The 26,219-nt window shown below is 43.1% G+C and overlaps 1 protein-coding gene across 1 annotated transcript in view; it reads right to left on the minus strand.

Moving 5' to 3' along the window:
• The window catches only part of ADAMTS2 (ADAM metallopeptidase with thrombospondin type 1 motif 2), a 174,833-nt gene that overhangs the window by 7,343 nt on the left and 141,271 nt on the right, over nt 1-26,219 (minus strand). The window contains exons 9-21 of the mRNA XM_071443303.1: nt 25,731-25,863; nt 24,172-24,285; nt 17,038-17,183; nt 15,494-15,669; nt 11,554-11,687; nt 10,623-10,746; nt 9,920-10,000; nt 8,264-8,427; nt 6,970-7,129; nt 5,646-5,778; nt 3,239-3,446; nt 2,764-2,893; nt 1,639-1,728 (exon numbers count right to left, since the gene is read on the minus strand). Coding sequence (XP_071299404.1) covers nt 1,639-1,728; nt 2,764-2,893; nt 3,239-3,446; nt 5,646-5,778; nt 6,970-7,129; nt 8,264-8,427; nt 9,920-10,000; nt 10,623-10,746; nt 11,554-11,687; nt 15,494-15,669; nt 17,038-17,183; nt 24,172-24,285; nt 25,731-25,863 — 1,793 coding nt within the window. The remainder of the gene's footprint in view (nt 1-1,638; nt 1,729-2,763; nt 2,894-3,238; nt 3,447-5,645; nt 5,779-6,969; nt 7,130-8,263; nt 8,428-9,919; nt 10,001-10,622; nt 10,747-11,553; nt 11,688-15,493; nt 15,670-17,037; nt 17,184-24,171; nt 24,286-25,730; nt 25,864-26,219) is intronic.

The raw sequence follows: 26,219 nt of genomic DNA on the forward strand, positions 1-26,219 counted from the left end.
CCGATTATTTTACATAACAGTATTCAGTGCCAGATACGTGTCTTTGCTTTTTCACCTTGTCATGTAAATTGTTAACATGTTTCAGGAAATATTAACAGCAAAATTTAAATATGTGATCACATGATAATGACAAGTTTGAAGTGCTACACTGTTGACGACCCAAAGATTCAAAAATGCCACTTTTCCAAAAAATATTATCAAAGCAATAAGGTAGTAATTTGCTCCAAGACTGCAGTTTTACATTTCTACTATTGGTACTGACTGTCACAAAGAAGTTTATGACTTGTGAATTCCAAATCTTCAACACAAACACGGAAGGTGAAGCACGAATGCCAGTTAAATCTCAGTAAGTCAGGCCACAATCCTGTCTCGATGAAGATATGGATATGCACTGTGCAAATCAACCTCCAATTTAATTTACTGCCTTCCAACAGTTATCGTTCAAGTAAAAACACTCCATATGAAGATTAACTCAAGGTACCAGTGTACTGTTCATATTTAAAGCTGGATCTGGTAAATTAATGCCATTTACATTTCAACATTAAGGCATTTTTCTAAAATTCATCTCCTAAGCAAAAAAAGCAATAAAAATTGAGGTAATTCTGTAGTAGTTCACACTGTTATGTTTGCCAGTTGACACATCTAAGAGCACACACGCACACACACACACACACACACACACACACAACCATACCAGTCAAGTCAGACATGCACATGGTGAAAAAAGACCAGAGATGTAATGAGTATAAACAGCTCCATGCTGAGCAGCTGGAGACATCGTAGTCAATGAAAACATCATATTGCCTCCGCCACATCAAGGAAAACACCACCACACCACCTTCACCATGGACCATGCCTGCTCTGCTTTGGGTTTGTTTCTAAAGTGAAAATGAGCAAAACTGGCAAAAATTGTGCGATGGAAAAAATGAACGCAGCTTTTCTCGAGGAAAAACCCTCCAAACGACCACCAGGAGTGTGGCCAGAGCAATGGCATCAGAGCAGCAGGGAAAGTACCAACAGAAACTCAGCTTCTGCTTCCCAGTGAGCCCTCCACGAGTCACAAACGTAAAGGTGAGGGTCAGGAATAAAAAATGAGCAGCAAGGGTGAGGAAAGCAAAAGCACCGCAAAGGAAAATGGAATGAAAAAATTCTTCCACTCATCAGACTACCCTGTCAGCGAACTGAAACCAGAGAGTTACGAGATTTCGGGTTTTTAGATAAAGGAGAACTTTAGCACTACAAGGTGTCATTATTGTGATGTGATCACATTCACAATAAGTTCTCAGTTTTGCTATCAAACTGAACATCAGGAACCAGTAAGAGCCTTTTTTCACCACCACCAAGCAACAAGCAAACCGATCCCAGCTCCCTTTCAGAGGACTGCAACATACTGTGGAGATCCAACTTCACACATCCAACACTTCAAGACCTCCACCACCAGTGCTATGCAAGCTCCAGAGAAGAAAGACACCGAGCACCGAGTGCCTGGTGTGAAAAAACAGATTCAGCCCAAGATTTAAACTTGGCAAAGTCAAGGGAACTTTCCGCATAGAGAGAAGAAGAGAGCAAAAGGCAAAGTCCACATTCGATGTGGCATGCATTTAAGGGCAAAGGCAGAGTTATAAATGGGTCTTTTACTTGAAGATATTTTCTGGATGGGGTAGTCTGGATCGGGTCTTGACAGCCATTGTATCATGTAGGTTTTCTTTGAAGGATCAGAAACGTTTCCTTGAATAGAGGAAAAAAAAAGATGCAACACAACATATGTTAGGCAGCATTAAATTGTTGTCCTGTCAGAAGGGGACAAGTTCAGAGAGTGAGTGGGCTCTAGTTATGAAGGAGCCCAGGGAAAGATTATAACCAAGCTGATTTTGGGCAAAAGGACCTGCTTGGGGAGGTTGCTACAGCTCATGCCCAGCACTTCACAGCCAACACTGAAGACAGCCCAAGGGCCAGTTCTCCAGCAGCACTTCTCATGGCAGTGTCACACATCCCCAGAGACATGCAGTCTAGTTTAGTTACAGTGCCTCATTAAAATCTTTGTATTGGATACTATAATTGACAGCTTGCTTCTAATTAATTAGAAATCAAAAGCTACCCTGAGAAATACATCAGGAAAAGAAGAATATGAATGACTTAATAACAGGAATATGTGAAATGATCTCACAAATATAATTTGCAAACAGCTGAAAAGCTAACAAGGATAAAGGCCTTATTGCCCTGGATTAAGGAGGAAAAAATTAATTACAGCTTCTAAAGATGGAGTTAGATAACCTCTGCAGAAAAACTGAGTTAGATAACCCCTGAAGATAACTTGTGTTTGACAGAATGAAAAAGAAGCCTGGAACTGTTGGTGGAGGTGGGGAAAGCAAAGAGGCATCCTTGGTTCGCCACAGCCCAGCAGCCCCTTGCCAAGCCCCACAGGTCTCAGAGGTGCAGGGCTGGACTCAGGCACTGCTCCTCTCCCAGGGCAGCTGTTGGCTTCTGGCCACATCTGGCCATCAGCACTGTGCTGAGGTCTGCCCCAGGCTCTCAGGCTGTTCTGGGCCAAGCAGTGCTCCCCAGCAGGAGAAGAGTGCCCAAGAAGCCCATCAGCCACACAGCAGCTCCGCATGTGGAATTCTACTCAAAACAGGGACTATGGAGAAGTGCCCTCACCCCGACAGGCATAGCACACAAGTATCAATTCAATGAAGGCATTGCAAATAATTAAATAATTATTTTTTCAACAAGTAAGAGAAGCTATTGAGGAGAAGCCCTTACTGGGACAGGGAGGTAGTCTGCAGATCCTGACGCTCTCTGGTTTGCTGTCCTTGCACAGGCCGATGACATTGTCCCTGGTCCGGCACAGGACCGGGCGATCCTGGGTGCCATTGCCACAGCTGACAGAGCACTGAAAGGACAGGCACCAGTTACACCCCAGCCACCCTCTGCCAACAGCACATCAGAAATTAGCTTTTCCATTATAAACTGCCCTTGATTCAAGCTGACATGGTACATTATTTGAACCACTGCAGTGATGAAGCACAAGGGAGAGCCACTCACTGCTTCTTGTGGTACACCAGTAATTGTGAAACACTCCAAGAACGAGCTGTGGTCTGAGCAATAAACAAACAACTGCCCATGCGAGCCATCTATTCACAGAGCATCTATTCACAAATACAGGGGTGGCATTACTTGTCGTGCTCATTCCACCAGACAGGAATTAGTTGTTTGAGACCTCCGGGAAGAGACTGACCTGTGACCAGGGTCCTATTCTCCACTGTGCCGGGCACAGCTCCCTGTTGCAGGGCCTCCTGCCCTCGGGGCGGTCGTTGTTGCAGTACTTGGTGTGCACAGAGCGGTTGGTGTTGTCGTGCAGGGGCTGGATGCAGCGCACAGAGCGCACCTGATATCCTGTCTTCCCACAGGATTTGCTGCAAGGCTCCCATTCCCCTGTAACCCAGCTGGGTTGGTGAAAAGAGAGCGAGCAGAGGAAAATTCAAACTGTTGATCTGTAACTCTTAAACACAGGTTTAACATGATGTTAATACTAGTTCTAATATGCAGAAAATGAGAAGATATAAAAAAACCCCAGAAGCAGTTATGGTGAGGATTATTTGACTGCCCCTGAAATGTCATTAATAAGACCCAGATCTTCAATATTACTCTTTCTCACTATCTCCAAGGTAAGCATTACTATTACTTTGCTGTATTTGTTGCCTTTTTCAAAACTACACATAAAAATATGGTCACTTTTATGTCAAAAGCAGCCACCCAAGGGTGCTGCTGAGCTTCCCAGGTCTGGGCACATGAGATGTGCCTTGTCTCATAATGCAGCTAGTTGAATGAAGCCAAAACATCTGGGTGAAAAATGCAGTTCCTGCCTGGCCCATATCTGGGCACTCCATGGACCATATCCCTGGCCATGTTGGACTCAATCTGCTGAAGCACTGGCAAACCCAGGGCTGTGAGTGCTGAGCTTGGGCAGATCAGGGTCCTCATCATCATAAATGTTTGGTTTGGGGAAGGCGACACTCCACTGAAAACCAGAAAGTTCGAGTTCATAATTTCCAAATCAGTTTGGCCACTGAAAAATGAAATCTACAGTTTGTAATGTGGTGTAGTTGAAACTCTCACTGATCACCCAAACCGACTCATTAATTACAGCTACAAATTGTAAAGGACTTGGAGAAGAACAACAGGGACAGACAGCACCAAAGGAAGTTTACCTAGACTACTGAAAGCTTGGTTATAATTAAGTGAAGACATACAGCAGTCTATAAATATTTACAGAGTGCAGACATCTGCAAGATGGAAATATTGTTCCACATAAACAATATTCTTGGGATAAACTTAACCAAAAAATAGACATAGTCTGGAGAAGGAATTGTCCTGAAGTACTCATAAAATCCTGAATTTGGAAATGGCCAAAAAATAGTACAAGACACTGCACTACACATTCCAGCTAATCAGAAAGTAACAATTTCTCCCAACTTTCTCTTTGTAACTTACAGAAATTACACAGCTGTGAAGAAATGCAAGAGCTGTGAAGCCAGGAATCCTGAGGTGACTTCTGAGACAAAGAAGAGTTTTTCCCAGAAGTGAAGAAGCAGCAGATTAGTGTAGAGGGTGTCCCAGAGCTTTGTAAAACTCCTTAATAATTGCCTCTCCTATGTACAAGAGCAAAATGCTTGGATGACATTCTGTGGAAATGGAGCTAACTGAAACTTCAGGGATCCAAGTACAATTTAGGATCCTATTGAGCCTTTGTGGTACCTGGGCCCAATTATATTTGCAGCTGAAAGAGGATACAGTCCTTTCCAGAGAGCCTGAGATATGGTTAGGTCATTACTTCAGTTTTCCAATAAATAAATGTTCAACCCTGACCCATGCAGAGTTTATGGGGCACAGTTTCTTGCCTTTTCTCTCTTTCAAATCTTTTTCTTTTGAAAGGAAGTTAGGAAATATTGTGGTATGTTCTATTTATTTGCTGTGATTCCTGGAACATACACTTGGCCCCCAGAGATAAAAGCTGGGATCAACATATTCCTTTCTTGTTGCAGTAGTAGCACAAAGAATATATTAGTCCTACATGTGGTAGGATTAACCTGCTGCCAGTCAAGAAAAATCACCTGTAAAATGTGAATTAAAATATTTATAACACTTGACTATGTAGAGCAGAAATGAAGGTAGAACAGGCATTTCCTGCTGTACAAGGGCAGCCAGAGAAATCTAACAGGTCAAATATTTTCTCTGTGTTTAAATGTCCAAAAATATGCTGTGAACTTTATAAGGATTTGGATTTGAGAGACTGGACGTTGACATTGGTTGTCTTCTGCAGCACTCTGTACATATGCTCTGACATGGTTAACTCACACTGTGTAAAATTTGCTGGTATAAATTGAATTTATGTCTATTTTGTATCACCTCAAGATGGCCTGAACATAAAAGTCTGGATCAGGACAGCACTTCTTTTCTAACCCAACTTATTTCATAAGTCACAGCAACCAGAAATCACACAATATTTCCATGAGCAGAACAGAGATGAGATGCTCACAGTCCTGGGCCCCTGCAATGGCCACGAAGGTGAAGCCAAAGCCACCTTGATTGAGGTGACAGTGCTGGCTGGGTGTGATGCCCCTGCATCTCCAGGGGATGCTTACATGGGCTGGGAGCACTCCTGGAGGTTGCACACCCTGCGGATGGGCTTGGGCTTCTGGATGAGCTCGCAGTAGCTGCGATGAACCATCTTGTGGTCCGTCTTCCTGCGGCAGCCGTACTTGGTGAACTGGTAGCCTGGGGAGAGACACTGCTCTTACTCTGAGGGCTGGCACACCTCACAGAGGGCTCCAGCTTCAGAGGAACTGCACAGATCCTGTCAAGGGCTGCAGTAGGAACTGCAGAGGAACATGCTACCAAAGGAGGGGTAAGCTGCACTGAATAAATACTTGCAACGCAAATTTAACACCCAAAATTGTTCACCCCCTATATTTTTCACTCCTTTAATCACAGAATCACTGGGATGGAAGAGACCTTCAAGATTATCAAGTCCAACCCAGCCCTAACACCTCAACTAAGTTCTGGCACCCAGTGCCACATCCAGTCTTTTTTTAAACACATCCTGGGATGGTGACTCCACCACCTCCCCAGGCAGAACATTCCAGAACTTTATCACGCTTTCCATTAAAAACTTTTTCCTAACATCCAACCTGTATTTCCCTTGAAGCAGCTTGAGATGGTGTCCTCTGGTTCTGTCAGTTGCTGCGTGGAGAAAGAGACCAACCCCACCTGACTAAAACCACCTTTCAGGGAGCTGCAGAGAGTGATAAGGTCACCCCGAGTCTCCTTTTCTCCAGGCTGAACATCCCCAGCTCCCTCAGCTGTTCCTCATAGGGTTTGTGTTCCCAGCCCCTCAGCAGCCTCATTGCCCTCTTCTGGACATGCTCAAGAATCTCAAAATCCTTCCTAAAGTAAGGGGCCAGAACTGAACACAGCACTCAAGGTGTAACCTCACCACGAAAATGAAAAGAACACTTAAATAATGTTTAATGAAAACAACAGTCAGATCTACCATCTCAAAAACATTCTTCAAACCTCCCCAGCAACAATCCAGTGCTGCAACCTGACCATCAGCCTTGGGAACAGCACCAGCTTCACATCTGGCCCCAAAAAGGAGTCTGACATTGCAAAAGCCACATCATTGGATGGAGATTTACAAAGGGCTGCCCCATGGCACCTTGAGGTTCAGCACCTTCACAGCTTGGAGACCCTCCTCCAAATCTTGTACATTTGTCCAATTTTTCAGTTTCATTATCATAAATCAGAAATTAATCAGCCCAGATTTGCCCCCAAACCACTTAAGTCAGATTTTAACCCCATTCACTATGTATTTATCTATTCCTTTAACAAAACTCCTCCCATACTCTGATAGCCCTAATGTCTCGTGGCAATAAATAAATTTTGCATGATCTGAGATTTTGTTTTTACCTCCTCCACAAGGTTTTGAACATTGGGACCATTTCTTCAAAGCCCATTCATATGACAGTGAGTCCTCTTCCAAAACATTATTGTTATCTACATTCAAGGAATCTTCATGGATCATGTACTTGTAAGTCAAAGATATCTTGGCACCACCATGAGGAATCACCTAATAAGCAAAGGAGATGTAATGAAAAAAGATATGAAAGGCTGATATCAGGAGCTCTGTGAGATGATGTGAAATAGTGATCATGGCTCACATATAAAACATCCCCGGAGGGATTTCAACTTTTTAGCTGCACTCAACACATTTTTTCCCTGATGAAAAAGTATCTCCATCCTTATGACACAGAGTTTCTAAACTGCAGATTAAGAAAGACTGTGGTTGATTTAGACTTATTTTCCTTGCCAGCATTGGACTGACATCATGATACTAAATTTTTTCCATATCCCATCACAAAGGAAGGAAATTTTGTACTGAAATGATAACGGATAGTTCCACTAAAGACAAAGCAAATTCAACTGCAGAAATAAGTGAAACGGGCAAAGAAAATTGCTTATATTTCTGATAAAACACAAATATTCTTATGATAATCCTGGAATTCTGCAAGGCTTTTTACTTAATCTTGACAGAAATATAAACTATTTAGAAAGAGGTTTTGTTATCACACTGCACTAAGACAAATGCAAGAAAACAGAACTCAATTTGAGCAAAGTGCAAAATATTTGTCCTTTGGAATCATAGCATTTATTCTTCCTTTGAAGTTCAGCTGGTGTAGATCAACACATTACAGTTGTTTTCAGAGGGATTTTAAATTAACTTACCCCTGAATTGAAGTCTACTGTTTGCTAGTTTGCAATGAAAAAAAGAATATATTTGGGTGGTTTTGGGAACTGTGGAACTGTTTTGCCCTGAAAAAGAGTGCCAGGATCACAGGAATCCTGCATCTGCCTTTGCAGGATATATTTTCAAAACATGGATGGGAGAAGGAACTATTAGATCTAGCTGATATGAACCACTCTGGCCTTTTTTTGATTGGTGCTCACATGTCAGATAGGATAATTAAGCTGCAGTCTTTACTCAGTGGCTGATTGCTATGCCATCCACAGGAAATAACCACGACAGCTGGCTGCTCAACACATAACCCTGAATTATAACAGCAATGAACTGGGAGAAAGGAATTAAAATACATCTCCTATTGTCTTTTAATTGAAGCAGATGTCTTCTTGTGACTCCCAAGAGGAATGTGGAGGATATGCTAGCCCACTGTGGCTGTGTGGAAGGTGGTTTCATTTGGCTCACCAGGATGACGATGCCGTGCCGCAGCGGCCCCATGGTCTGCACCGTCTCTCTGTCGTCATCATTGCGATATTCCCACTCCACACCCATCTCAATAAAGACCTTGGAGTCTGGCACATAGTTGTCCTCACTTAGAATGAATTTCCCTGTTTCACGATTTTTAATAGCTGGGAACAACACAAGAAAAGTGAATATAAGAGGTTTGTTTCTCATCTCCAGTTTTGTTCTGCTCGTGTCCCAGTGGACAAAGCTGAAAAGGCCAGTGTGCATTTTCCCTCTCTTCCCTCACAGGTTTGGAAAGACTTTTTCAGGTGTTTCACTGAACTGTCAATGCTTTTCTGCTCAGCTCCAGGAACATCAGTTGTCCTTTTTTTTCCTTTTTCATAGCCTGCCTTGCCAGAGAAATGAGGCCAATGCAGCTGCACCACAGGGGTCCAGCTGCCTGCTCCCATATAACAACTTCTGAATTCACTGGCCAAATCCGAGCCAATTTGAGAGCCAGTGGGGGTCCCAGAGCTATTCAGCTCTTTCATATGTTGCAAGGAAGCTCAGAGGGTTGTTACTGCTCCATCAGAGAAAGGCTACTGAGCTAACCCCCAGCAGGTCCCCACAGTGAGAGAGGGACACTAGAAGCAGCATTAATTCTCCTGCTCAGATTTAGTCCTGACACCAGCACAGCCCTGTTAAGCTCCTGCTGCTCTGCAGACACCTGCCACTGCACACAGAGCCTGGTTCCTCTCTTCAGCTCTCACCAGTGCTCCATCCTTCACCTGGAGAGACTTCAGCCACCTTTGGATGAGGACAGGTTTTCACCTGAGATGGAACATTTGCCCTCCTTGTTAGAAGAAGCAGGGACTATTTGTTGTGTAACACCAGATTTTAACTCCATTCTCTGCCTGGCAGCTACCTGAGCATCCTGCTCCCTCAGAGTGGCCAAGGCAGGGAGCCAGCTGTCCATGTGCACAGCACTCACCCCACCTTGGCAGAACTTTGTCTGAACAAGGACTGCTCCCTGATCCACAGGGCCAGGCTGCCCTGGGCAGCCAGGGAAGCATTCGCTGGGGAGAAGCTGGGGTGACTCACACTGTGGTTAGCAGATCATTCACTGTAAATCTACTTCCAATTAATAGCAGCCTACCAGTCACTGCTTCCATTGATTTCAGGGCCTGGGAGGAGTGGATTTCCATTACCTCCTAAACTGCTGGATTGATTTGGCAGCCTCATGTCAGTACTGTTAGCAGGGGGGCAGAATCTGGAACAGATCTCGATATAGCTGGGAAATTACTGAGAGTGGGAAGCATGAAAGATGCACACAAAGACCATGGAATGGTTTGGGTTGAAAAGGACTTTGAAGATATCTACTTCCAACCCCCAAAGATAATGCACTGCACCCCATAAAGTAACCCAGTGCCTCTTCCCAGAAGTTTTCACACATCACATGCATATACCAACACAGAGATCTGGCTGGGACACCCTGGAATACAGCACAGGGAAATCAAATTGCCAAACAAGTTTCCTAATTTAACATACTTAGAGAAAGTACATGGTGTGGGTGGGTAACGGGTAAACAAATGTATAAACACATTGTCAGCCTCCAGAGACAAAAATAAACACCAGGAAAAAATATTCTGACTGAAAATCTTCCTACTTTTTACTTACCAAGATGATGAGTGGTGGCATCTGTTTCCTGTATAAGTAAATGTCTTGCACCAGCAGGAATTTCAAACATCTTAACGTACCCTATATTGAGGTATTTGAAAAGATAGTTATGGACTAATATGCCACAAACAGGGAGAGTTTGTCTTAGGTTTTTAAATAAATCTTATTTTCTGAAAGCGAGGTGTATTAAACAAGATGAAGCAAATCCAGCATTATTCCCATTCCCATTTCTGTGCCAGGTGATGGAACATAACAGGGACAGAGGGCTTTGGGTCAGAAGAGAGGTGCCTGAAGTATCACAACAGTCTTGGCTTCAGACTAAAGTGGGCTTTGAGTGCCATGTGCACCCACAGAGACCACACAACCTCCTGCCTGACAGTGCCTGATGATCACACACTATTGCAGCACTGGAGTGACAGAGCAGCTGGCTGACATCAGCTGCACAAGTCCCCAGCTCTCCAACAAGGAGCAGGGAAGCCCTCTCCCATGCATGCACAGGCCTTGGTATCAGCAGCTTTAACTGCTCACTGGGCAGAAGTCTTATTTTCATATTATAAACACATCTGGAAGTAAGTCCAGATTGTTTATTGGAATTAATGATGCTGCAAATGATTTTTAATTGTCCTGGTACTTTCCATGAAACATAAGAGACCAAGAAAAATACCCTGAATTCCACAGGACAAACCACACTGGATGTACTGACCTTGCTTTTTTGGTATTCTTGAAAATGTTCTTTTCACTACTTTGCAGTGGGAATTATCTCCTCCACAGACACCACACTTATCTTCCTGCTTTGTGGAACCTATGACCCTGTCACACCCAACTTTCTGTGCACAAAAGAGAGAAACAGTCATTCTTATTTATCCACTATTCAATTCAAATGAGCCTTCACTTTATGCATCAACCCCCACATTCTGCTTCAGCAAAGCAGCACACCTCATAGTATTCTCCTGGAAGACCAACAACTAAACAGATTTTAATACTTCCAGTTCCTATAATAGCTGTCAACTGGCTGATTATATTTTCATACTATGCTTCACAGTGGTTCTCTTACTGAAGGAAAGCAGCATGGTTAAGGAAAGCTCTTAAGCCTCAGCCTATCTTAAGACAGATACTTAAATTCCAGGAGAATCTAGGCATCTATATGGGGATAAGAACCTCCAGCAGTGTTTTGCTAGTCAGATACTCATTCCTTTGAAAGATGACCTGCAGCAGATCCCAACTTAGAGGAACTGTCATTGATTTTTTAAAAATAGCATGATCAAATACCAAGAGAATGCACATCAGCCATATCCTAACACCACTTTCCTTGAAAGCTGCTGTGCTTTCCTATTTCATTGTACATTCCACCCCCACTAAACCTCAGCAGGGAGAGCTTTCCTTGAAAGCTAATTGTAATAGCTCATCTTGAAATACTGCATGAAATGTTTCTTGTGTAGGTAGGTGCTTTTGGAATCGAGTCGCATGCATGGCAACTGTGAATATCACATATAATATTGTGACAATAATCCTAATGAAATCTCCTTATTGCCCAAAGTGTTATTATACTTAGTCATGCTCAGAGAGAAACCCTCAAGGTAGAGTTTGAATTGTTTTCACACTGCTGAGCTCTGCAGGAGCCCCCAGGCCCTCACCAGGCAGTCACCCCTCACACAGATGCTGTAAGCATCCTTGTAGGAGCAGCGGGTCCCGTCGTGCACCATCCTCTTCATGTACACCACATCCCCTGTCTCCTTGGATTCACAGTAGAGGTGGCACCTCTCCTTGGCTGAAAAACAAAACAACCCAAATTGGGCATGTTCAGCTCTCAGTTTAGTTGCTGGTGTTGTGAACAGCACTTTCAGTAGTGTTGGCTCTCTCTTCTTCCTTGCACACATCACAGAGCCCAGCGTGGTGCCCATAAATCATTGATGCTTATCCCCTTTGAAAAACTCTGTGATCTCTTGGAAAATGCTGAATCATAAACCATCCATGTGTCACCATTAGGAGACAGGCTTAAAAATAACAGATCATTGACTTTGAGGGGGGATCTATTTAATCCTTTGCAGATGATGCAATCTGGCAGAGCTCTCCTCAGTTGCATGACTACCTGTGAGAGATGCTGGTTTCTCCTGCACTGCACTTAAATGAAAAAAAGCCAAATTAATTTTCCCATTAAAAGCAACTGTTTGACACTGAGTGAACCTGGCATCCAAAATTTCTTCAGAGACAGCTGGGCCATAGCATTTCATCCTAACCACAAAGTTAATTTTCCCTCATGGTTATACTTGTATTTATGATAATTTAAACCATTAAACAAGAAGAGATGTCAAAAAGATTCAGACAAAAAACATTTTTTTTACTGCTAACACATGCACAAACAGCCAGGAAAGTGGTATTTTCTCTAATCTGTTCCAAAGAGCTAAGAACAAAAAATGAAGCTGAAAATGACTAGTCAGTGGCTGAATAAAGTTGTATTCCACTAGTGTATTTCATTTTATCCATGTCTCTTGCTGTCCTCAGCCCCATAATAGGATTCACTATGCTTTCCTTGGCACTGAAGAGCAGATGGCCTTTCTGCTAGATGAAACAAATAAAGATTCTGCTATTTTAACATGATTAAAAGTTGGAATGATTTTCCCACCATTTAAAACAATAACAACCTTTCCATTGTAGCAGTTCAACTGAAATAAATCTTCACAGGCCCTTTGCATTCTTCCCCTGTACAGTTCCATGGCCTCTGCCCTCTTTTTATAAAGTCCTTGTTATTGCTGTTGATGTCCTCAAGGCCACTGGGTATTGGTACATCAGAGACCTTTGCTACTGCTCCCAAACCATGCAGAGAAGCCATGCTGAAAATCCAGGGTCTAGTTTATTAAAACAGGTACTTTTTTGGTGCAAATTCTTCATAGGAGACTATTAAGATCATAATAATGGCAGACCTAATGTATATATTAGAAACATTAAGCTGTGCACAGGATAGATGTGCACACAGCACCCCTGGGTGTGCAGCCACCCCCACCCCACACACAGCACACATTCACTGCCTGTGATTAAATGAAAATATCAGCAGGTCTGACTGGGTGCCAACAACTCTGCACAAGGGCTTTATTTTAGAGATGGTTCTGCTCCCACTGCTCCATGGAGCAGTAAATGTGTAAGTGCTGCTAAATTAGACCCTGCTGTTGCAAAGAATTATTTTCTTCCTATTCACTGGTGCTGGACACAGTAGAAGTGCAGGAGCATGTGATGGTGTGTCTGTCCAGTCCCTGCTCTCTGAGTCCTTCTCATTTAACTGAGGCTGGGAGCTCATGGCCAGAGTCCCTCCCTGCTGCCCTGGCAGATGCCCAGGGAGATGCAGGAGCCTGTGAGCACAGCAGGGTGAGGGCCTGGGGGCTCAGAGGGCCTGGAACAGGAGACAATGGGGCATGGGATGCTCAAGGACACACTGGGGTGTACCCCAGCTCAGTGGCTTTTCTCTGCCCTCAGCATGAGGCACTCCTCTCTGTTCTTATGCCCTGCACAATGTGTCAGACACGTCCAGCTGAGCTGCCTGTGAAGTGTATGGATTTATGTCACTTCTGAGCCACAACTGCATTATCCTCACAAGTATGTCACTGATATGCCTTATCCTTACAAAAGGGAGTTTTGAATAGATTAGAGTTCAAGCATAAGCTTGTCTCTAGCCTTATTTTCACACAAAAGCTGTTCCCTCTAATAACCCTGCACAGGTAAATGTAACTCTCAAGGTGTCTGCAGTTATACCATAGTTATATTGGAAACCAGCAGTGCCCAGGGATCAGTGCTCAGACATCAATGAGCTGGTTTCTGACCCAGAAGCCATTGAATTTAATTGAAAAAAATCTGATTTGTTTCACTGGTCTTTGCAGCAGACTGCTCCAAAGGCTAAAGCATAAGCAAAGGTCCTGCAGACCACAGTCTTCATCCCTCCACCCTGTGCCAGCAAAACTATTTCATGAAATTAAGCTGTGAGGCTGTGTCTGTGCCTTTGAAAATCCCAGACTGACAGACTGACCAAGATGGCATGAAAAGAATGAGGGAACTCTGAGAACTATTTGGGAAGAAAGTCAGGCAAATTAATTATAAGGAATTTGCCATTAATTTCTGGCAGAGTATCCTCTCACTGGAATGCAAAATGATTCACCCAAAGTGACCCTTCCCCTCCCAGTGAGGGCAGCTGGGCTGAGGATGGGGTGGGTGCTCAGAACCCGCCCCTTGCCAGGCCAACCCCGCCCTCAAGAATTTGTCATTCAAGTAAGGTGTTGGAGTTCAAAAACAGTTCAAAAACAGCCTCTTTGTTTGGTAAAACATCTCAGAGTGTTTTCTGGCAGGAGCAGACACGGCCCAAAGCAACCAGCTGCACTTTCATTGACAGTTAAGCTGAAGCATTAACAGGAACAGGAACATTTTTGTTCTAGGAGGTGATCTCTGTCAACCTTGCTGGCTTGAGAGCCAGCACCCATCCAACCCAACAGCTGCCTCCAACAGTGCCAGCAGCATTTGGAGAAAGACACAGGAACAAACTGGAAACTTTTCTCAGAATATTCTCCTGCTTCCTCCTACACTGCAGCTTGGGGACTTCCAAAATCATGACTGGAACTTGGTGTTTAATGGCTCTTAATGGACTGTAGAACTGTCAAGAATTTTTCAAAATAATTTCTAAAACTTTCTGGCCTCAGCAATTTTCTGTGGCAGTGAATTTCAAGATAATTAGATGCTTTGTATTAAGCCTTTCCTCTTATTTGTTTTAAATCTGCCACCTGATAATTTTATTTGATGTTCCCAGGCTCGTGTTATGAGAAACTCAATAATCATTCCACGTTCAGTCTCTTTGGGCCACTCCCAACTCTGTAACTCTATCTTTTTAATCTACATCCTTGCTTTTCCAGGGTGAAAAGTCCTGGTTTATCCAAACTCTCCTCATCCAGAAGTCATTATTTATGTTTGCTTTATTCTGGCTGGAGTTCAGCTGTGGGTGTTTTAGCAGCCTGGGCAGCAGTGAGATGGGCACAACGTGAGCCGCATTGGCTGAGTATTTAAAGTGCAGACACAATGTTCAGGTACACAGGGACAGGTCAGTGCTCTCCATCTCTCCCTTCACAGTCACTGAACTGTTATTCCCAGGTTATTCCCAGCCTTTCTCTTCAGAGGCCACCATCCACACACACACACACACACACACACACACACACACCCCTACCAGTTTTTACCCCCACATCCATTACTGGCATTCATTAACACCAAACTTCCTTTGCCTTCTTGTGTCCCTTAGTGTCACAAGGTCCTTCTGCAGCTCTCAGAGTGGGCCATCCTCCCATACAAATCCATTCCCTTTTATCTCATGGTAAATCCATTTAACAGCTGGCATTGGGAAACAGTGTCCAAAGTTTTTTGAAAATCCAAGTGCATTGCATAAATTGAGTCACTCATACACTGATACTCACTGATGCCTCCAAACACCTCCTAATAGATTTAGGAGGCATGATTTCCTGGGAAGAAGATTTACCCCTCCCTATATAATTTTTATTCATATTTGTAACAGATTTTAGTTTTCACAGGAGAGGGGCTGCTCACCATCAACATGTTCATAGGGCAGCCAGTGGTGTTTGGTGTTCTGGTACTCAAAGTAGGGGTCCCACTGCCGGCACTGCTCCTCTCTGAAGTCCTCAAAGTCCTTGGGACACTCCTGGGTGTTGCACAGCTGGAATTCATAGCTCGGCCCCACACACGTGCGGCCTCCGTTGGCAGGACTGAGACAGGCAGAGAAAACCATGGTCAGTTTTGCTTTTATTTCATTCATTAAGTGTCTGTTAAATCTTTTGAGGAGCCATTTGTTTACCAATCATGTCAGCAGGCACTTGATGAAGCCAGGGCTGTATTTCCTTTCAAAACCTGCCGTCACTATTTAGCTGTTAAAAAGCAACTTCTGCAAGAAGAGGTTTAAACTACTTTATAAAGGCAAGAAAAGCCATTTTCTTGGTGTAGCCAGGAAAGGAAAGCACAGCAGAAATCGTTCACATTCACCCCTAATGCAGCAGCAAAGGCAGAGCAGCCCAGCCCAGTGTGTGCCCCCAGGCAGATGAGCACCAGATCCCTGGCAGATCTGGCAATGCAGAGCTCAGGACCTGTAGCTGGGTTTTCATCCTCTTCCAGGAAACACAGAAAACGTTTTTAATAGCACGTTAGGCTTTTCCTACATGCAAATAGGTTTTACAACTAAAGCTGTGCCCACAATTATAAAGGTCACTTTTCTGTTGCCAAAGTAATAAAGGCTGAAAAGAGAACTGGCAAATGTCTTCTTAACAGAACAATTTCCATTGGAAAATGCTGCTTCATAAAACTCAATTTAAAAAAAAACAAATCAATGATAAGATGATTTTTAATATTAGCCAAGTTCAATTGCTTTATCAACAAAACAAGAAATTCAATGTTAAAAATACTCTCTCTGTTAAAATAATTTAATTCCAACAATTGTTTTAGTCCTTGCTGTTAGGATCTTGACATTTTATGATACCACACTAAGATAGCAATAATTACACATTTCCTATCATATGTATACAGCAATCTTTATTAACTATACTTTACTTCCACTGTTACTGAAATTGAATTATTCTACATTATCTAGATGACCCAATCAGATGTAAGTTATTAAAGCAAGACAATTCAAAATTCTTAAAATTAACTTTGGGGAAAGTTCTGATCTCAGGAGCTTTGTTCCAACTTGGAATAAAAACAGTTTGAAAATATTTTAAGACCTTCTTGTTGAAATATCCTAAAAGGTGGATTAAAGAAAACATTTTAAAAGGTTAAAAAAAATCCAATAAATCACTTATATTATTTCAGACTCCCATTTTAAAATGACATATCTAGGACTCTAAACTTTTAGTTATGCTTTAAACAGTACTGTATTAGTCCTTGTAACCAGTTAAATGGATGGATAAACTGAGAAATAAAGATGATTCATGACTTGCTAAGGGCGCCAAAAGTAGAATTTCTGACAACGTATGCTATGGGTCAGATTTAACAAGCACCACTCCGCATCCTTTCCTGCTCTGCTGCACTGGCCATGCACTGAGGATGCCTGTGCAGCCTCTGCACACCAGTGGGGTGTCACTTACTGTGGGTTGTCACACTGCCGGGTCCTGTACTTCACCCCGGTGCCACACGTGCGGGAGCAAGAGCCAAACTTGCTCCATGCCCCCCAGTGTCCATCCTGCTTCAGGATGTCTGGTGTGAGCCAGATGCAGTGACCTTTAAAGCAATGCTGAAAGAGAGAATCAGATGTCAGAACGATTTGATTATTAACTTACATCAGATGAGAAGCTGTTGCACCACACATTTTATTTTCAGCACAAGTTCTGGATTTTTTTCACCTCTCCAGTAGAAAATAGAGGGACTTGCTGTCAGATTGTGCCCATGATCCCAAACTCACTCAGATTTTACAACCTTACATGTCAGTATGCACATGTGTGCATGCAGGTTTCAATTCTACCAAGTTCGTTAAACCGTTGTCAGTGTTACATTTCCTCATCACCTGTCTGCAGCAGGGATATCATTTAAGGGAAATGGCAGAATCACAAATCTTGGAGGCTAAGAGTAACATCCTGCCTCCACTACTGCCTGCAGCCTCTCCAGGCAGCAGTCAAGAGCTCTGGCCACAGCACCATCCTGCCCAGCCTCTCCCAAATCCACACACATATTCCTATAATAAATGCAATCAGCCAAGTGGCAAGGAATTAAAGCAAGCTCACATTGTAGACTATTAATGCTTTTAATTAATGCTTTTAATTAAAAGCTTTTGCAGTGTCTCTCTGGAGATCTCATCGTAAACCTGACCAAAAAAAACAGGAAGCATTTCTTGGGTACAGCCCTGAGCAGTCCTGCAGCTGCACACTTCATCACACTCTGCCACACTTTCTCCTTTCTTTTACCTGGTTTTTAATACAGTCATTCCACGGCAGTTGAAACATAGAATTTGCTACATTCCCCAAACTATTAAGGGATTTATTTTATTTCTTTAAAAGCCTTCATAGCTCCAGTACTGATCATCTCTACTGTCATCTCCTGTTAAAGAAACCTGTCAATGCCTTTCCACCAATTTCTCCAGTCCCTAACCATGGAATTTTTTCTCAGCTGAAGTCACAAAGAATTCTTCTCAAGGATCACAAGATTCTGGCCCCTTTCAGTACTATTTCTGCTTTCATAAAAGTCTACTGATGAAGTGTGGGTGCTGGAAAATATATTCCAGCAAACAAACGACTTTGCATGAGGCTGTCACAGTTTGTCTGCGTTAACAGTTACTGCTGGGATGAGAGCTCTGGCTCAGGAGCACAGATGGCTGCAACAACAAGTGAAATCAGTCACTTACTTTCCTTAACATTCAAGTAAACAACAACATTTTACACAGCTTAACAAGCCCTGGAATGCAGGAATTTGGCAGGCTGCACAAGACAAGCATATGGCTAAATGCATGCTGCCAGCAAAAACAAAATCAGAAGATATATAACAGGAGAGTGTTCTTGAGCATAGAGTGATTAGTGATCTGGAAGACAAATCTAAAAGTGAAGCATAATCATTAATAATGCTGAATTTCAAGAGAGAATCATTAGAATGGTGACAAGGCAGAGCTTATTGTTTCACTAATCTGCTCAGTGACTGGCTCATATTCATGCAATTTATTTTGGGGCTGATTTGGTTGGACAAGGAGTAGAAGAGAGAGTAGAAATTAGGTTTCAACTATTTTTTTCTTTCCCATGACTTCAGATATTCAAAGTCAAAACCTATTGAAATAGATGAGTTACCACAAAGCCAATTATACCAATCCTGCTCCAGAGCTGTAATGGGCAGATTTTTCTTAGATGTTTGACAGAACAAGAGATAATTCAGCAAAGCATGAAAGAAATGCAAAATGCTAATATGTCCTTTGCTTTTTTTGGTTTAGAAGCTCAGGGCTGTACCCTTCAGGGACTGTTTACTTATGGCTTTAGAGAGGTTTGTTTGAACAGTTTGAGTCGTGGGGCCCTGTGCTGCCAGGGGACCATTCAGCAATGTGGGGGAAGCTGGCAGTGTCTCAGCTTGTCAATAGACATTTCAGCTGGGCTTGCAAGCAGATGTGAAGTGACAGCTCCTGATCTGTGCTTGCTCACACATCCTTTTATCAGGCTGCTGCATCTCTCAGGTGTAAGTTCCACAGCAGTGACCAAATCCATTTCAGGAGCCATTAAGCCTATGTTCATTGTGTGATGATCCAGAATCCAGTGCTTGGACTCATGGAGGAGAGGGAGAGACATGTGACGACATTGTGCTTCCCAGCCTCTTTTCCCTGTTTTAGTCAGGAATAGCTAAATAGGATGTAGGTTTGCAACAACCTCTAATAAACCCCCTCTTTGACATTGAGACTGGTCCCTGAACTGGAAGGCAAACATGGAATAATGTTATTGACTTTGTTGTGTAAAGAGAAGAGCAGCACTGATTTTTAGTGCAGAAGCTGGTCAGATGCTGATTGTTGGGAAGCTGAGGCAGAGCTATTAGGAGAGAAGCATTTGTGTAAAATGAGTCATCCCCAGCTCTGCCTTTTTTTTGTGGATTAAAAGAAAGAAGCCTACAGAAAACAAAATGATTCACTAATGAATCTTACTCTGTGCAGATCCGTGCAAGAAAATGCATGAGAAGGTAAAAACCAGAGACAGAGCAATCTCCAGTGTAATAAAGGAAGTTAAAGCCAACCCCTCCTATTGCTACTACATTAACTACATAATGAGGTGGAAAAGAGCCAATTTCAAGCACTATTCCCTTCATAAACAGGGGGTTTCACTTAAAGAATGAAGCATATTAAAGCAATTTTCTTTTTTAAATGAGAAAAAAATGGGTAAATGCAAATTATTTTCTTAGTTGAAGATGACTTCTTGCAGTCTCGCCTATTTTTCTGGCAAACAGGGCAGTCCAAAACAAGTGCAATTTCCAGGAGAGGGAGCTTAAATTTCTTGCAGTAAAACATTCCACTGCTGTTTTCAGCAGTTCTTTGAAACAACTGCTGTGGATGCCAAAAAAAGAGCCAGTGTGTTCCTGTGGGCTTAACACATCTGCAAGTCAATTTTCCAAGAAAAGACTTGAAGATCTTCTGTGGGTATCTGTAACTATTTTATATTGGGCAGCAATGGGCACCTCTCTGATCTCCTCACTTGATGCCCCAGTACCTACCAAGCCACCCTTCATACTGCACCAAGGCTGGGGTGCTCAGTTCTCCTCACTGTCCTGGGGTCCCATCAGGAGGGGGTCACTGATTTATTTGCATTCCCCATCACACGCAGGCTGGCCCGCTCTGCTCCATCTGTCTGAAATAATTGGTTGCAAGGGATGAACTGAAAGTTCCAACACTGAGGACTACTCTGAGGCAGTAAAAGTTTCTTCAGTGGAGAAGCAAGTATTCTCCGTTTCTGTGGTGACTAACACAGCACACACTCACCCATCTGTCTCCTGTCTCCAAGAGAAGCTGAGGTCAGCTTTCTCAGTGGGAAATTAACTGGATTGCTTTGAGTACACATTAGTGTTTTCAGAACCCTCTTTTCTTGGTCCATATTTCTTCTCAAAAGTATCTATTTATTTCAATATTTAATCATTCCCTTCCTTTCCTGACAGAATAAAAAATCATTCCAAGTTTCACTCAGATCATCTCATTAGCACAGTGCAAGCAAAGAGAAGACCTGCTAGGCTTGTGCTGGATCCTTGGCACAGAAGCCAAATCCAAGATCAACATCAGCTTGGTTGGCAGGGGCAGCTACCAGGCTCTTAACCTCTCTCCAAGAAAAGAAAAAAAAGAAGGCTCAGGTGCTGCAAACCTTGATGTTAGTCACTGCAGCAAGCAGATGGACTCAAACATGTGATCTCCCTGCGTGACTGACTCTGGGTTTTATTTCTACCCTGTGGAGAGCAGTTAGCTACTTCAGCCGACATAAATGTCTCCCCAGAAGAGTAATATTTTTAAAAAATGGAATAAAAAAAACCGATGATAGATTTCTGAAGTTTGCCTGGATTCAGAAGCCTGAGGCTAATGGTAGAGCTGACAGAATTGTATACAAGTAAATAAATTATCAGCTGACAGCATATGTTTTCTTTCAATCTACAGAATGCTGGGCAGAGTTAAGCTTTGCACAGTTATGTCTTGTCTGCATGGTTTACTATAGCAATTTATGGAGTGTCTGTGACTCCACAGTAAGACTCTGAACCTCCATATGCTTTACTTTACACACCAGAATTATTTTGTGGAAGGTAACATGACCCTTGCAAGTGGCCGCATCATCAAAGCCTCACAAAACTGATAGAAACTTCCCTCTTGCTGTTGAAAACTCAATCTGGTTTTAAAAAATCAAGCTGGGAGAAGTATAAATTACTCTATTTCCTTTAGGACTCTGTCAAAATAGTAGTTTTCTTTTCTGACTGGGAAGGTCCAGGAGAATGTGTTATTTTTTTATCTTTAAACCCAGCAAATTATTAGTTTGCTGCCAATTAACAAAATGGTTGCTCAGTATCTCCATTTGCACAAGAAGATTTACTAAGAAGTTTTCAAAATGGCAGAACCTCACTCTTTTGGCAACTTAGTTCAAATAACCACAGGCACAGAAGAGCTTACAAACATTTACATAAATATACATACTTATCTGTACACATACATACACATGCATAGACAGCATTAGAAAGACTCATCTTCCCTTTCAAAGGGTAATGTCTGGAACATCCAGGACACAGCCTGGGTGTGCAGACACACGCCCCTTCCCATCCTGCCTGCCAAAATGTGCTCCAGATTTCACGTCTCCCACATGGTTGTTCTTGCCCCCTGACCACCAGTTGGGAAGGAGGCAGCTGGACTGGATTCTCCTCCATGGCATCTTGCTGGATTTGGGATCAGTTTTCAGTTATGTGAACACCAGCCCTAGGTGAGAACATCCATGCACCACCCGCCTCCCCAGCACCGCTTTCACTTCTGGCATCCCGTCCCCTCAGCTGCAGCAAGCCAGGATGTTTCTGTGACACATCAGCAGTGTTGTGATTGGTTTGAGCTTAAAATAGGCCCTGGGAATTAGTGGTATGAAATCATGAAAACTGCAAGTCTCTAAAGTGGGAAACAAATGAATCTTTCTCAATCAACATCTTTAATTGCTTATGTTTCTGTACTTTTCTCTTCTGGCATGATTCCAAAGAAAATAGGAGATTATGTTTGAAATTATTTTCCATTTTTCTCAAGCGCTGATGAGGTATCCTGGGAGATATACCTGAGGGAAGCTGCCCCACAGCAACTGAGTCCCAGCTTTGGGCAATAAATGCATTTTATAGTCCCATGCATTCAGGCAAGAGCCTCTGGTATTGTCCCAGTTGGTGAAGAGAGTGAACACGGGAAGGCAAAATCAAGGGCAGGGATGAAAAGGAAAGGAACAGATGTAAAAGCATTGATCTGATGTACCTGTATTAAAAACACCAACATCTAATAAATACACTGGTCAAATGCTGAGCTCAGACACATAAAGTCAGCTATATAACCTCCAGAACTCACTCTATTTTAAAAAACCCAAACCATTTAGTTCAGACTGCTGAGCCTTATCTAATAAAATGGTTTTCATTTTACATCATTTTCTCAGGTTCTTCTGGAAGGTGGCAGCAAGTTTATTTATCAAAAAACTGGGACAGCTCCCTTGAGAATAAAACAGTCAGAGTCCTATCATCTACTGAAACTTCAGAATGTGCACATACTCTCTTGCATCTCTGCAGAGCTCAAAAGCCTGGCTGTCTGCACAGCTTGCCGAAGCCTTGGATCCCAAGTTCCAGTCCAAAGAAAATTTTTACAGCTCAGTTGCATAATATCCTGACAAACTGTTTATAATGGAAGCACTGACAGATCCTTAACTGTAGGGTTACAAATTCCTTTTTTCTCCTCATTTCTGTTCAAATACTAATATGAATGAATAGTGCAGGGAAGAGGGTGATGCAACAAAATGGAATATATTTTTTTTTTCAGTTGGGGGTCATGAATATTTTTAGTATAAAAATCAAAATAAAGAAAAGTGTATCCAAACAAATTGTCTAAAATTTTGGATTGTAATCTAATTTTTTAATTTTTTTTTTTTTTAATAAGAAACAAAGCTTTTTTAACAAGAGTAATTTAAAGAAGAGAAAACCAGAAGGGAGTGGTTTGAACAGAGCGTGACTTGCTGGGGAATTAATTTAACATAACTTTTTCATAAAAGAGACTTTTCAAGCCATAACAGCAGCTGCTAATACGGTTCATTTATCGCATAAATGATGTCATACACTGGGTTGTAAAAAAACCTTTCCAAGTAGCGACATCTTCCTCTCCCCCTCAGTCACTGCATCCAAAGCCCAGGGAAGCCAGATTTTTTTCATCAGACTTCAAAGGATTTGGAGCTCAGACCCACAGTGAGCAGAGTGTGATCTCCAGGGAGGAGAACCGGGGCTGGGAGCGGCTCCAGCGCGGTGGCTGCGCCGACGGAGCTCTCTGAGCCTTTGCCACCCCACACATCCCTCCACCACTCCTTGTGCCTCCCTGGGCTCTCATCAAACCTGCAAATCCATCCCCACAGACCTGCCCTTCTCTGCTCACAGCCCCTCTGTGCTGTCATGGGGATTCTCTCTAGCTGGCATTCAGCTCCCACATCCATCCTTTCCCTCCGGGAAGCTCCAGGGCCGTGGCTTGGATGTTTCTCCAGCTCCCACTGCTCTCTGTATGAGGGAGGCCAGGCAGCACCATGGCAACATTGCTGGTCCAAGAACAACACCCTGACCTCAAAAGAGTCGTAGGAGACAGGAAATTTCCCCATTTTTGGCTTTGCCACAGAGACTTGCGTGGGGCAGATACTGCCATGACCTGCCTGAGGATGGGGTTTAATGGTCCCAGAGCGGCCATGCAGGACACGCCAGCCCACATCCCATGTCCTCCCCTCACACTGCTCAGAATCACAGAATATTCTGAGTTGGATGGGACCCACAAGGATCAGCAAGTCCAACTCTTGAGTGAATGGCCTCTACAGGGATCAAACCCATGTGCTGTTAGCACCATGCTCCAACCAGCTGAGCTAATGCTCAGCACCTCACTTGCCCTCAGGAGTTTGCCCCACATCTTAGCAAACCTCAGGTCCTCCAGACAGGTTCTTCTCTTGCTCCTCTTAATTTTGAGAGGAACATTCCCAGCTGCACACAAAAACATGTGAACACACAGAGGTGTGTGGGTACACAGCTCTCACCTTCCCCGGTGCACACATGGTCCCGTCCAGCGGAGGCCCTTTCTTGGTTTTGCAGAAATAGGGGTTCTCAGGGTGGCTACACCACAGCTGCTTGCAGGGATCAAATGTACGGAACTGGAACACACCAAAAAAATCAGAGTGGGTGATGCTTTGAGAGAGCTCCCACTGGAAACTGCAACAGGAGCTGCAGATGGGGGGGTTCCTTTCCTAGGTTTAAAATGCCAGTTGTTAGTGCTGATCCCTGAGGAGCACCGTGATGTCTGTGGATTGAATATTTGAGCATACAGAATCATGACTCTGAGGTGAGATCCCATCTGCATGAGATGGAATGAAGTCAAGCAAAAATAGTTTTACACAAGTGACCAACCAGCTTCCTCAGGCAGTGAGACACACACTGCCTTTTCTTACAGCTTCTCCAAATGGGGCTGCTTCATTTGGCAAACAAAGCAAAAAATCCTTGTGCACCCATGGGAGATGGAAATGAGCTGCTCAGACTTAAGCTCAGCTGTTGTAATCCCCTTCTTAGGGGGATGGAAATTTGAGATCAGGTCCCAAACCAATGAATAAATCAGCATTTTACCTACAAGGCAAAGGCTTCTATAGGAGAGGATGGGAAGCACCCACCACAAAACATACTAAATCATGATGTCTGGACATGCTTTTGGCTATTCTGAACAAAGAAAAATAGAAAGCCTCCATCTCCCAGGCTCTGGAGGATGGCTGTAAGAAAAGATTCTCTTTGGCTGGGACATTCTTCCAAGGCAGCATCAGAGGGAGTTGTGTAAAGACACAACACTACAGCTCATGCTGAAAAGGTCCTCATCCATTATCTAGGGACACTGCTCGGCTCATATATTCCTGCAGATGGGAATGAAAGCAGAAATGTTATGTGTCAGCAGCTGCCAGCAGCTGAAAACATCTCTTTCCATTTAATATTTAGTTCTACTTGAGGAGCTGGAGGTGGGAGTCACAACCCTGCTGCAGAAGACTCTATTTTCTGAGGCCAGTCCACTGAGAATAGCACTAACCTTGCCTTGCTTTAAACTTAGACGTTGCCTCTTATTTTCCTCATACACAAGAGCCAACTGTGTCATCAAGAGCTTTACTCGCTGTGATGCCTATTTTCTCTTGCAAGGTATCAAAATGCATCACGCTTTCCATAAAATTGGATCATAAAAGCATGCTGCCCTGTGCTAGCACTAGGAGATGTGGCAGCAAATCCATCTCCTTCACATCTGGGTGGGAGTTTTGTAGCAAAATAACCAGCTGCCAGCAAGAGGAGGCTCAATAACACAGCAAGTTTGTTTGCTTGACAACTACAGATATTTATGAAACTGCACAATAATTACTTCTGTAACTCCAGCTTAAAAAAAAAAAAAACCAAGAGATACTTAGAATAACATATATGTCAACATTCAGTTGTTAATCCTTGCTTACAGATAAGAAGGCACAATATCTTTCCTTGTGGGCTTCACTACGCTGTCCCTTTTGAGGACATTTCAGAGACACAGAGACCACTCCTGGATGAGAAATAGCAGCAGCTAAAGTTAAGTACTCACAGCTGTGCACATCATGTATCCCAGCCCGAAGTCAAAGCGGCACTGCTCATTCATGGAGTAGTGAATCCCTGGCAGCTGTGGAAGGGAGGGCCAGTCGTGTTCGAAGGGATCATCCCGCAGACAATCGTAGGAGCTGCAACAGGCAACAATTACAGGAACAGATGGGGCTGTGAGGCTTTCACAGTGTTTGTGGTTTCATTGCCTTTTTGTTCCAAACAAAATAGAGCCTATAATTTCTCAGATCCTGGTCCTGAAGAGCAGCTAATATTGCAATTCACTTTAGCATGTCATATCTACCTTCAGTGGATTCTACACATCTTTTTTTGAAGCCCTTCCATTGTAATTTCCATTTAGCTTGCAGGTAAATTCCTATCAGTCTCCAGGCCTCTTATGTGGAAAGAATCAAAGGAAGAATCCACATGAGACCAGGAAGAAAAGAAAGTTTAATTAATTTTCCATTTGCAGAACTTCTTGCTGCCTGCAGCTGTC

Source organism: Agelaius tricolor, unplaced genomic scaffold, assembly GCF_023055355.1.
Source record: "Agelaius tricolor isolate 1412-34295 unplaced genomic scaffold, bAgeTri1.0.p SCAF_18, whole genome shotgun sequence".
Taxonomy (NCBI): domain Eukaryota; kingdom Metazoa; phylum Chordata; class Aves; order Passeriformes; family Icteridae; genus Agelaius; species Agelaius tricolor.